Source organism: Protomyctophum bolini (assembly GCF_963924005.1).
Source record: "Protomyctophum bolini genome assembly, chromosome: 12".
NCBI lineage: Eukaryota > Metazoa > Chordata > Actinopteri > Myctophiformes > Myctophidae > Protomyctophum > Protomyctophum bolini.
Genome location: NC_137873.1, coordinates 22,152,347 through 22,164,539, shown reverse-complemented (window position 1 = coordinate 22,164,539; position 12,193 = coordinate 22,152,347). Strand labels below are relative to the sequence as shown.

Here is a 12,193-nt window from a genome sequence, read left to right as displayed (position 1 = left end):
ACTCAGTCTGTGTCTCATAGGAGGGCTGTGGGCAGTTCAGACACACTTCCACCAGTGACATCATCGTTTTTTTAAACAAGATTTTTTTTACAAAAATACTAACCTTCAGTAAAACTATACCTAAACCTAACCCTAACCTCAGTAAAACTATACCTAAACCTAACCCTAACCTCAGTAAACTTAACTTGCCTGGGGGCGTGGTTATAAGCACAACGTGTGTTGGATTTAGTATGTCGCCCCCAGGATACATTTCCAGTTACGAGGTCACAGTTTCTCGGGCAGTCGGTTTTTAGCCACTCTTGTTTAGTCTTTCCAGGTTGAGTCCATCCCAAGGCTACTTTACTGTAGGAATTCAATGGGGAACTGCCCATAGATCCGAAGTCCTGTTAGTCCGAACATGCATTAAGGTTGGCGAACATGCACTGCTCCCGTGCTTGCGGTTATGTTTAGGTTAGGGTTAGAGATAGGGATGGTAATTTCGGAACAATGAACCTAATGACTCAGCACCATTCAATGTGCCTCAATGCAGTCCAAGATAACTAGTCATATATCCCCAGAGACCTCAAAGTGAACACTGTGATTGGTCACAATTGACTCACAGTTTTGTCACAGTATTCCTTCTTTCAGGCAGGAAAGACGAGAAACAAGAAACATTTAATCTTGTTTCTATCCCCCGAGTGGCCATGGATAACATTTATTGTTACAGTTACTGTACTGTACTGTATCGTAGTGTACTGTGCGGGGGTCCCCAGAACATCCAGACCACCATGTGGTGCAGGGTGCTGCGCCGGTTCCGGCGAGCCGCCCCGCGTCCAAAACGGTCGAGAAATGACGGAGTTACCATGTGGGGGTCCCTGGAACAATCCAGACCCCCAGGAACGGCCCAGGGCTCGTACTGTAGTGTACTCTGTGCCACATTAGTCTGTACTGTACTGGCCACTTTAGGTGTTGCAGCTTTCCGTGCTTGGACATACAGACAGAGACGGACATACGGACGGACATAGCTCCGTAATGGCGCGGAGGCACCGCTCAAAAATGTCAGTTGATCCATTGATCATAGACAATAAGTGCAGGATGGGCAGTGTGAGTATGGTGTGCAGATCTGTCTGCCAGTGACCATTGATGATCGTCAGATCGTCTGTGGTGATGAAGCCGTGGGTGTGGTTGAAGTGTTTAGGGCCGTGGTGAAGAAGTTGTCCTCCTTCAACTTGAGATGTTCTGGGAGTTCTAGCTTCATCATGGCCTCTTCTATGTCGTTGTTTATCGCCACTTTTAGATCTTCGAGTGAGGTGAAGTCCTTCTCAGGACGAAGGTAGCCCACCATTGCAACACGGAGAGTCCGTCCATAAAAGTCCTCTTTGAACGTGTGAATCACATGTGTCTCCATGGACTTCTTTGTGTTTTTGTAGTAAGGGTTCCAACCGATGCTCATCACCATTTTGTGGATGTCCCCGTTTCCTACGCAAGCCCAGCCATAGTAGATGCCTGTGCCAATGTCTTCAGGGAGATGTTCCACCACCGAGTCCGGAAAGTTTGCAGTAGCAATACCCAGTTCTTTACTTCCTCTCCCGAATCCTTTGACGACCTTCCCCTGGCAAAAGTACGGAAGACTCCTTATGACCTCCATTATCAATGCCCGTCCTCTCTTGATTGATTTACAATCAATCATTGTAAACATAATTTGTTGTTGTGGTAGAGGTCAATTTCACTAGTTGGTTACATAATTTTTATTTTGCTAGGAAGAAATGATGCTGACATAAGTACTCTGACAATGGGTACTGACGTCACACTATACTTATGTCATACTTGTCATTATGACTGAGGTCATAGACTAGCCTATAGGAAGTATTCTGACAATATTACTGACATAATAGTGCGTGGGAACGTGCAGGCAGGTCTGGAGATACTTTCTGAAAGTATTGGACCGATCAGTGCCAGAATTTACTTCATATAATTGTGTTTTGATCTTTAACTTGGAATAGGGCTCCAATCAGGCTGAAACCTTAACTGTAAATAGTCATACATCTGATCATACGTCATTGATGACTGAGATCCACAGAGAAGCCGGTCAACCCACGCTGTTATTATGACAAATATAAATAAAGTAAAATAAATAAAGTTGGACAAAAGCGAGAACAAACCACTTAAATTATTCACAAATCCAAACACACTGAGGTGGGGAAATATTATTCACATGGTCGGTCAGGTGTGAAATTGACTTCAGCCGGGAGCCAAAATGGTTGATTTATGCTTTGTTGTCTGATATCAGGATCCACTGAGTTTGCCTTTCGAGATCATGTGAAACTAAAATTAATGGAATTGCTTTCAAACCCCTCAAATTAGGAATCATGTTCTTTAATATCTGCGCATTAAGGGTCTGCCCTTCAGGGTTTCATGAGATACAGACCATGCCCAACAATGACACTAATACGATACTGACCATGATACTGACATATGTGTATTATTATGTGGGGGGTTGTGAAGATCAAGTCTCTGTGCAGATGTGTTCTGAAGCATCAAGGGAGCAGAGCCACCCCAACAAATACAAAGCATTATCATTGCAATACCGGTATCTATAGTTTTATGATCTCAACGAGTGCCCTACCTTTTTACATTCAAGTTGCTTCCAACCCTATTCTCTTGATATTTGGTCCATTGGGAGCCATGTCTCTCTGTTTGTTTTGTACAGGGAGGGACGGTGAAACGGTTGTTTTCCACCCATAAACAGTAGTATTTCCCCAAGGCCATATTTCAGCTACAGAGCATAATATAAATAGCCATACATGTATTTTCAATTCATGAATCCGCAGCAGCTTTCCAGTGGTTGTTAGGGCCACGCTATGTCTTCAGACCAACATGCTGCTACTAGCCTGTTTAATTGGAATGATTTACCCTTGTGTCCTGACATTTAACATCAAAACGCATGGCTATCACAAACACACAACCTGCCTTTGCTTACTCGCATTTTCAAAGGGTTCTGTTTACTTGCCTGTTTTGTGTATGAAGGTGACTGGTTACAGTACATGCATATGCAACTTAAGGACAGCATGACAAGACATGCACGTACGCACATGCACATGTTCTTGCTGTGCCTACGTGCATGTCTTGTCATGCTGTCCTTAAGTTTTGAATGACAGAGCTATTGCCAATGTGAATTCTCTGTCTAAAGATGGCCGTTCTGCTATGCTATGTGAAATATCAACTTGTCACTATTTAACCACAAAGTCCTGTATCAATATAGGCAGGCACACATAAAGATGTCCCTGATTAAGTTCCAAAGCAAGGCATTTTGACTGTTCTTATCTCCCTTTCCCAAACACCACCACAATGGGTTGAATTTGAAGGAGAGTTGATGTTGGCCGAGTTTTCCTTGCAGCTGAGAGCAAGAAAGAAGTAAATACACAAGTCAATGTACTTCGTTACAGATAATACAGGACATTACATGTGCAGCTTTGTGAGAATGACCATCTTTGCGGTAGTTTTAGTACAGCCTTTGTAAAGAAAGATCAACTAGCAGGTATTTATTCACCAAAAGAACATTACAATACCAACTGATACAGGAAGCGCTCTATTCCCAGCACGTATTTATGTCAGCATATTACCCAGCTGGAGATAATGAGCCTGGACTATACCATTTTACGGGGTGTATTATAAATAAGAGCATAAATAAAATACATAAACAAACATACAATATATACATAAATAACCTTAGTATTACAAGTCTGTGAACTACACAAGTTATAGCATAATTCCTTCACACTACAGCATAAATAAGCAATCACAACAGTGCATCTTAACCCCCCTCTGCTATCCTGACATGGTCCAGCCCGATCTTTACTGAACACATCACAGGCAATTGTTAGGCATTCAATCAAACCTCAACAATAAAACTCCACATTATTGCACTTCTCAACATATTGCACCTGCCCAACAGTGCCCATCACGATTACCACACTCAAACATTTCTTTGCCTCCCCAGGTGTAACTCATTGGCTGAGTGGCCATCTCCAGGAAACAACAATGCATTCAACAATAAAATCATGAGTGACTGTACAAAATTCACTGTGCAAGTTACTAAAGTGCCAATGAATATACTGCGCAATTAAATCAATCATGGTTACAAATACATGTGCAAAATAAGTAATAAAGAACCTCTCTATTATAAGCTTGATGTGCAAGCACCTCTGTATAAGGCTGTCAGCATGTTTGGGTTGAGCCAGAACAGGCAGTTCAACTTCAAACAGACATCTTTGCAGAGAGCTGCCCTTGTATGATGGAAGGAAGCCAGGTTAATACTTTTTGGCTGCCTGATGACTGCTTCATTCTGCTGAGCACATCTGCTGAGCTGGTAAAGCTCTCCTGTCTCCTGTCAATGTTTGTGTAAAGTCATCAGTGGAGTAATGGAATAATAACTGCTCCAAGAATGCACACGGAATAAATCTACCGCCGACTAATACTATATCTGCCAGACATACTGTAGTAGCCTACCTTGCATCCAGCAGCCAAGCCCAGTAGTCACTACTCACTGGTCCCCGTAGGGGCGAGGCTTCCCCTTCCCCTCCTCTACTGGGCAGGGCTTTTTAGGCCCAATCCCAATCCACTCCCTTGCTGACTCAATGAGCCCTCACTGACTTAGCTGCGCGTTCATGTGAAGTCTGCGAGGGCTTGAGGGATGTCCCATTTGAAATCGGTAAGTCAGTGAGGGCTCAGCCCCATGTGCCCTTTGCCAAAGTCAGCATCGATGCTGACTTTGGCTGACTTTGGCAAAGAAATTACCGTACCCACAGTTCATATTGTTACCAGGGGAATGAGGGGGATCCTCCGAACGTCAATCATTTAAGTATGCAAATTAGTTATGTATCGCGGTTAGAATGTCAACAAACACAGTGCTTTCTCACTGTTCTCACTGGAGACGGAATGGAAGGATAGGCTATATATTTAATAACAATAATAATAATAAGGGAAACATGATGAGAAATGACTAATGAGCAAAGTAAAAGAATATGGAAATGCAATTTATAATGAATATTATTATATATGAATATTACAACCCCTATCCACACAGGAAAGTGTATTTATGAAACTAATAATAAAACGATCTGCTTAAATACTAAAATAGACGTGATATAAATAGGCCAAGCATGTAGGTAGGCAATGGCTGTGAATAAGGACAGTTTTTATAAAGTGATGCAAAGTGTCATGAATGGCGGCCTCTCACCCACAAGCACTTATACAGCTGACGTCACTAAAGTCAATGAGGGTTCAGGCCAGGGCTCAGGGCTTGAGGGAGGCAATTGGGATTGGGCCTTAGCCTTCTTACATGAGTTGGGCGTTGTGACGTTGTCATATTCATCACGTCCTCATATTTCTGGGAAAAGCCCTTGACGGATGATTTCTCCATTCTGCGCCAAGCACTAAAATGAATACAACACTTAGATGTGGAGCTACAAGCAAAAAGCATTGATGAAAAATCCATTGGAGACCATGTCACACTCTATTTTTTAAACTGCAATGTGTGTGTTAGGCTGCACAACAGTGACCCTTGGTGGTGAATAAATGCTAATTCCGTTCTCAGACATACACAGAGACAGACATACATACAGTACATACAGACACACACACATTGCTGCGTATACGAGTGGCTAGCACCACAAAAAAATCGAACACTGAGAGGGACGAGACTAATATCCACGCAGTGATTAAGCTTGAAAGAACCTATTAAAGAAGAAAATTAGGGAGGCGAAACAGGCTCACAGACAGCGTTTAGAGGAGTCAATCCAAGCAAACAACCCTAAAAGACTATGAAAAGTATGACCGGTATGTCTTCTTCCAATAAGCCAATTGTGACGGATAATGAGCTGGTGTTTGCTAATGATTTAAACAGCTTCTTCTCTCCCTTTGAGTCTGTAAACATGGCTTAGAATAAAGACCTACTTGATGCGTTGGTGCCCTCTAATGGGGATAGAATTACTGATTCATTGATTGATTGATTGATTGATTGATTTATTAACTGTTATCATAACAGTTATAACCTTATCATGGTCCTCTCATATTGACTATATTTGTAAGGATACAGCAGCGTATGTACTCCTTACGTCGACTTAGATCGTTTGGTGCTAGCAGTCAGATCTTGTCTCTTTTCTATACGTCTGTTGTTCAAACTGACGTACTGTAGCACGGCCTGGTTTAACAGCCTATCTATAGTATATAAGAACAAACTTAGCCAAATTAAGATCTGCGCTAAAATTGTAGGTAGGCCTGTTGAGGTCGTGTTACATTCCTTTAAAGAGGCCCAGACCAAGAGCATGCTTAGACTAGCGAAGAGTATCTCTTCTGATCCCTTACATGTTTTAAATGATGAATATCAACTGTTGCCCTCCATGAGGCGGTTTAGAGTCTGTAGTGTAATTTGTAGAACACACACACACAAACATACATGTATGGGACAATTATTGTGTGTCGTTAAGATGAGGGTGAGATGAAGACACACATACACACACACACAGCATAGGCTAATAGAGATTACTAGAGAGTCGTACTGTTTGACCATAACGCAGAAAGGTGATCTCAGCCAGGGACATAACAGGAAAGTCATACCAGCTGGTTATAATCATTTCAGAGTAAACAGTGTGAAGCGCCCCCCGACAGCTAAGACCGCACACACATCGCGCACGCCATACAGAGACACTGTGTAGGCACACGCACACTAGACACATGTTGAGAAAGGCCAAGACACGTTTCTGTAAGGAAGAGGCCCCTCACTATGAGGTCAGAGCCCTATAGTGTGGAGTCTCCTGCTGAGCACACACACACACATCTTGCGAGCGCATGAACGTACACATACACACGCACGCACAGCGACAACAGCATATTCAACGTGCAACGGTGTGATAGGCTCCCCAACTTCTGAGACAGTCTAAAGATGAGGACAGTGTCCAGTTGGACGATCCCGATTGGACGAAACCCAAACAGCGACAGAGTCTGCATGCATGTGCGTTGACTCCCATGTATTAGGAAGTATATACTTGAACTCAAAGGGAGTTTGAGGCAGATTTTGGTAGGAGTGCTAGGAGAATGTAGTAGTGGAACCTGGGTGCTCATCATGTATTCTCCCATGTCCCCTCCCCAACTTGTGCTACAATAAATATACTATGTTAAAACCTTGAACCACGGGTCTTCATCCAGTCCGACGGACAGTGTCCCATCTCATCATTTATCCTACATGTCCATAAGAAAAACAGACTAAAGAACTCTTTTGTACATCAGTCTGTCCTGCTTTTAAACCAAAATCGTTAAACCAGAGGATATGTTCTTGTTCCTGTCTGTTTCTGTGATTTGTGTCCTGTAATGTCTATCATTTTGTAATGTATTGTGTGTATGTCTTGTCTGTATCTTGAATGGTGACGTCATGGACGCAAAACAAATTTCAGTGCAAGCTGACAATAAAGTTGTATCGTATCGTATACAGTACATACATACAGACACACATTGCTGCGTATAGGAGTGGCTAGCACAAAAAATATCTAACACTGAGAGGGACGAGACTAATATCCATGCAGGGATATTGCTACACGAAGCTACTTTCACACAACTGCAGATGTAGGCCACGTTAACAAAATTACAAAACTAAGTTCACACACAAAGGCAGTGACACTCCATAGAGGTCTACAGCGCTGGTTCTCAACATCAGGTCCAGGGACCACCAGTAGGTCCAAGCGGACCCTTACAGATCTATTTGGTTCCATTTGTACATGATTAAATATAATATAATACTATAAGACTGGGGTCCCAAAGACCAGCCACTGAGAAACAGCTTGCCGGGCTGGATGTGTGAAGCTGTAAGGATGACACAGCGAGATTCTGAAATGATCAAATGTTACAGTATTGTTGCCTGGCAACGGAGCTGTGAAGTGACACGTTAATATTCCCTTTGAGTGACTCCGTCGGTCCACTTCGTGTCATGTATTGACCTATGTCCAGTCTACAGAGTACAGCCTCAAAGAGTTCTTTCAGGGCTTTTAGTTTTATTATTCTATTAGGTAACGTTAGTGAAGTAAATTCACTTTGTGTACGACTACGTCGTCAACTTCAGTCTTCAGAAAAGACTGGGCTTACCTCAAAAGAAATGCACGACAGATTGAAGGTCATCATCAGTAGGCACGCACACACACACACACACACACACACACACTCTGAGAGTTCTTGTAAGTCAACTATGAATAATCAATATCAATATGAATGAATTTCTTATGCATCGATATAGCATAATATTTGTTTATGCATTGGACATGTGTGTGTGTGCGTACATACTTCAGGACACACTGCTGGAGATGCTGTGTGAGGCGGTGGAGTCGTCCATGCGACAGGGGAGGGATGTGGTGATCTGTGGATTCCCACGGAACCTGAGACAAGCTGAGGAGTACGAAGCCAAGGTCAGATCCCTGTAGCGAGGAAAAGTCACAGTTATCAGACCATTAGAAAGGGTTAGAGTTAGAAATCTGAATTCTGCAAAAATGTTATTGCCCAGAAGTGAGAGATTGATTTGATTTTCAAGACCTCTTTATTCAATCTTTTTCCAGTACATGATAAACATGACAGTCAGATAATGATTTTTTAAGGCAATTTGTAAGGTGCCATCAATCAGAAGTGAGAGACAGAGAGACACAGATAACAGAAATTAATGGAGAACAGAACAGAAACAGAACAGAAAAGTGAGCAAAGGGGGAAAATGAGAAGACATCATTCAGAAGAGAGAATAGATCTATGTCAATGAAAGTGCTGACAATAGCTTTTTAATGTCTCTTTGCTTGAAAATCTGACTGTTATACAACTGTATCTACATTTGGTGTTTGACAACTCTGTACATTTCCAAATGTGTTTTACATGCTGTCACACTTGCCTAGTGTGGGTAGTATGAAAACCGGGAAAATATGTAGAAAATAACCTCCAGGCAGTCCTTGATGCAGAGATGCTGTTTGTCTTTATTCACACAGACCAAAACAAAAGTATTTACAGCGATACTGGACAGGTGGCCCTAGCTCCTTCCACCTCCACAGTCCTACTTTGACTGCCAGGCAGTGGGAGGCCTCCCTACATATAAAGGCTAAGCCCCTCCCACTAGAACAAACCACCCTGAATTGATTCCACAATTACACCAGTACTTCATAATGTCAAGGGACAACACATATTATTCATCACATAACTTATTATTCAATCAATTAACCATATCATACAAACAATGAGAAAGCAGGGTACTCTAAACAAACCCTCATACTGTTGGTATAGGTTCCCCACACCCCACAGCTGATAGTTGCTCCCTACCATGGAGACAACAAGCAATTAGCAATCAAGAGTCATCCAATATACATACACAGCCTGAAATAATATAATTCTCTGCAACATACACAATATGTACAAATAAGACACCATTTGTGTCCCGACCTTTCCTGTTAGATTAGAAATAAACAATTAGAATTTAATACAGGTCGTTCAATATATCCTCAGTGGCAGGGTGAACTGCCACACATGCATTGCCTGCACAACGTCACTGCTAAAAATTAAAAAAAAGAGTCACTAGTTAAATATGACTCATGCATGCTGTACATGCTGTACATGCCAGGGTGTAACCACGACAACACAAAAGGCCAGGAGTGGTAATGGGAGGCGGTCGGGAAAACAAGACCTGCAGGAAATGCAATTGATGGGAGTGAATCGCTTCATATAATATTAAAACAAGCAAAAACACACAGTAACGTTAAAACAATAGAAAAGAACATAAAACGGCAGCAAATCAGGCAGAACAGAGAGTAGATGAATAAGAACAGTGCTGTGCTTTAAAGATGTCTACAGAAGTACAAGAAATACACAGGAAGGCAGCAGAGGCATGACGATAAGCCAATATATGGTAAGACACAAGCATCTTTCACACAAGACACAATACTGGCCTGGGTTAGATTAGAGATGGTACACACCGTGTCAGGCTGGATTACCCTAGGTTCCTGGAGCGCTCGGCCGGCCCAGGCTGGTAGCTGGTAGCCTATATACTGACAATACAGTGGTGTTTACAAAAGTGCTTAGTTGGGGAACAAGGTCAGATGAGGCCGTTTACTGCAGGTTGAATACATGTCTCTGCGTGTGCTTTTAGATGGACGAGCCCACTGCTGTTTTCGTGCTGGACTGCTTGCCTGAGACCATGTCCGACCGCCTGCAGTGTCGCAGACACCTCTCCTCCAACTTTCACTCAGACAAAGACCCAAACTGTGTCTTCAACAGGACGGTGGCCAACTTCAGCAGCTACACCCAGCCTCTGGTGGCTCTCTATGAAAGCAGGAGGCTTCTGTACAAGGTAGGCTTGTGTGTGTGTGTGTGTGTGTGTGTGTGTGTGTGTGTGTGTGTGTGTGTGTGTGTGTGTGTGTGTGTGTGTGTGTGTCTGTGTGTTTGTGTGTGTGTGTGTGTGTGTGTGTGTGTGTGTGTGTGTGTGTGTGTGTGTGTGTGTGTGTGTGTGTGTGTGTGTGTGTGTGTAGTGAGTTAATGTATTTGGCTCAAGGCCATGAAGGCTGTTTCTTTTAGCTAGATGACTCATTAGGTCTTATCTCAGCCAGTTTCCCTTCTTCTGCCTCCAGATCGATGGCGAGAGTTCACCAGAGGAAGTGTTTGCGCAGATCTGCCAGGTGGTGGATTCCTGTAAATAGGCTCCACAGGCTCTATAGAACCTCCAACAACGTATGGAAAAACCTCCCCTCCCTCTCCCCTCAAAGGAAACAGCACACCAACATTTTAACCGCGAGCGTGATTTGTACTTAGCCAATCTACAATATCAAAGTATGAATCAGGCTTTCTACCCCTATGACACAAAACACTACACGGTCATGAAACTCCATTTCCAACCCATGTCTTGTTAAAGGTTTTAAAAACACTACCGGTTGGTTCCAGTATTTGTACTTGTACTCGTGACGTGACACTGATCAAGCATCTGGCTGTCATAATAAAGGCTCTGTCCACCTGTGTTGTCTCTCTATTAGGTCTGTTTCTTTCTGTAAACACTAAACAGTATACGGTCATTGTCGAGCAGAAATCTTGTATCTCCATATTTCAACTCTTTATTTATTATTATTATTATATTTAATTATTATTATATTAATGCCCTACTTTATCATACTAGTGTCACACAAAAGCAGTGAAGAACTGCTTGTACAGCATTGTCTTTCAAGTTAGTGTCTGTTGGAAATATGAGGTTTCCACCTGACAGCAATGATATGCTTCCAAGCTGACTGTGCAAGGTACCAGTAGATACATGTATACAGAGAAGAAACAGCACTGCCTGCTGTGACTGAGAGCATGTTTCTTGGTGAACGCTCTGCCAGCTGACATGGACAGGAGGTTCCACAAAGTGAAATGTCAAACAGTATGTGGTCAAGAAAATAAGATTTCATGCTCTCATGTACAGTATGCTTTAGTGTATATTAAGCATGTAGATTACAATAAAGCTTTTTTCCTTTTGTGTATTTAAATGACAAGCATTAAAGTATTGCATTCATACACACACACACACACACACACACACACACACACATACACACACACACACACACACACACACACAAACACACACACACACACACACACACACACACACACACACACACACACACACACACACACAATTATTCTCATAATGGAACAATGGGACATCAAAGTACTTGTTGGGAATTCAATATTTAACATTCAATAAAAGACAATGAAATTGTTAAAACAGTGTATTTTCCTAATGTATTGTGTACCTTGTTGTTCTGCACATTGGAGCCCAGGGGCATTGAGGGGGGGGGGGGGGGGTCCTGGAATAACCCTATATATAGCACCTAATAAAAATATCATGGCAAAGTTGGTTTATTTCCATAATTCCATTCAAAAAGTTTAACTTTCATAGATTATAGATTCAGTGCACACAAGCATTTATTTGTTTATCTTTGAAGAAATCACCATTTACTCAGTTTTTGCAGAGCATGAATGTTTTAATCTGAATGCCACATTAAGAAATTAGGATCACATAAAATCAAAGTCAAGCACTGTGATGGCACCCGTCTTCCTCCAAACCCTTGGACCTTGATTCCCAAACGAAATGCACACTTTACTTTCATCGGAAAAGAGGACCTTGGACCACTGGCCATACCGCCAAAAGCACCACAACTTGGTT

General features: G+C 42.4%; 1 protein-coding gene across 3 annotated transcripts in view; it reads left to right on the top strand.

Annotated features, from left to right (window-relative positions):
• Window positions 1-11,530, top strand: part of ak5 (adenylate kinase 5) — a 63,113-nt gene extending 51,583 nt beyond the window's left edge. For all 3 annotated transcript variants that reach the window (XM_080777990.1, XM_080777991.1, XM_080777989.1), the window contains 3 exons: window positions 8,316-8,432; window positions 10,145-10,345; window positions 10,623-11,530. In XM_080777990.1, coding sequence (XP_080634116.1) covers window positions 8,316-8,432; window positions 10,145-10,345; window positions 10,623-10,691 — 387 coding nt within the window. In that variant the 3' untranslated portion in view covers window positions 10,692-11,530. The remainder of the gene's footprint in view (window positions 1-8,315; window positions 8,433-10,144; window positions 10,346-10,622) is intronic.
• Window positions 11,531-12,193: the final 663 nt, after the last annotated feature.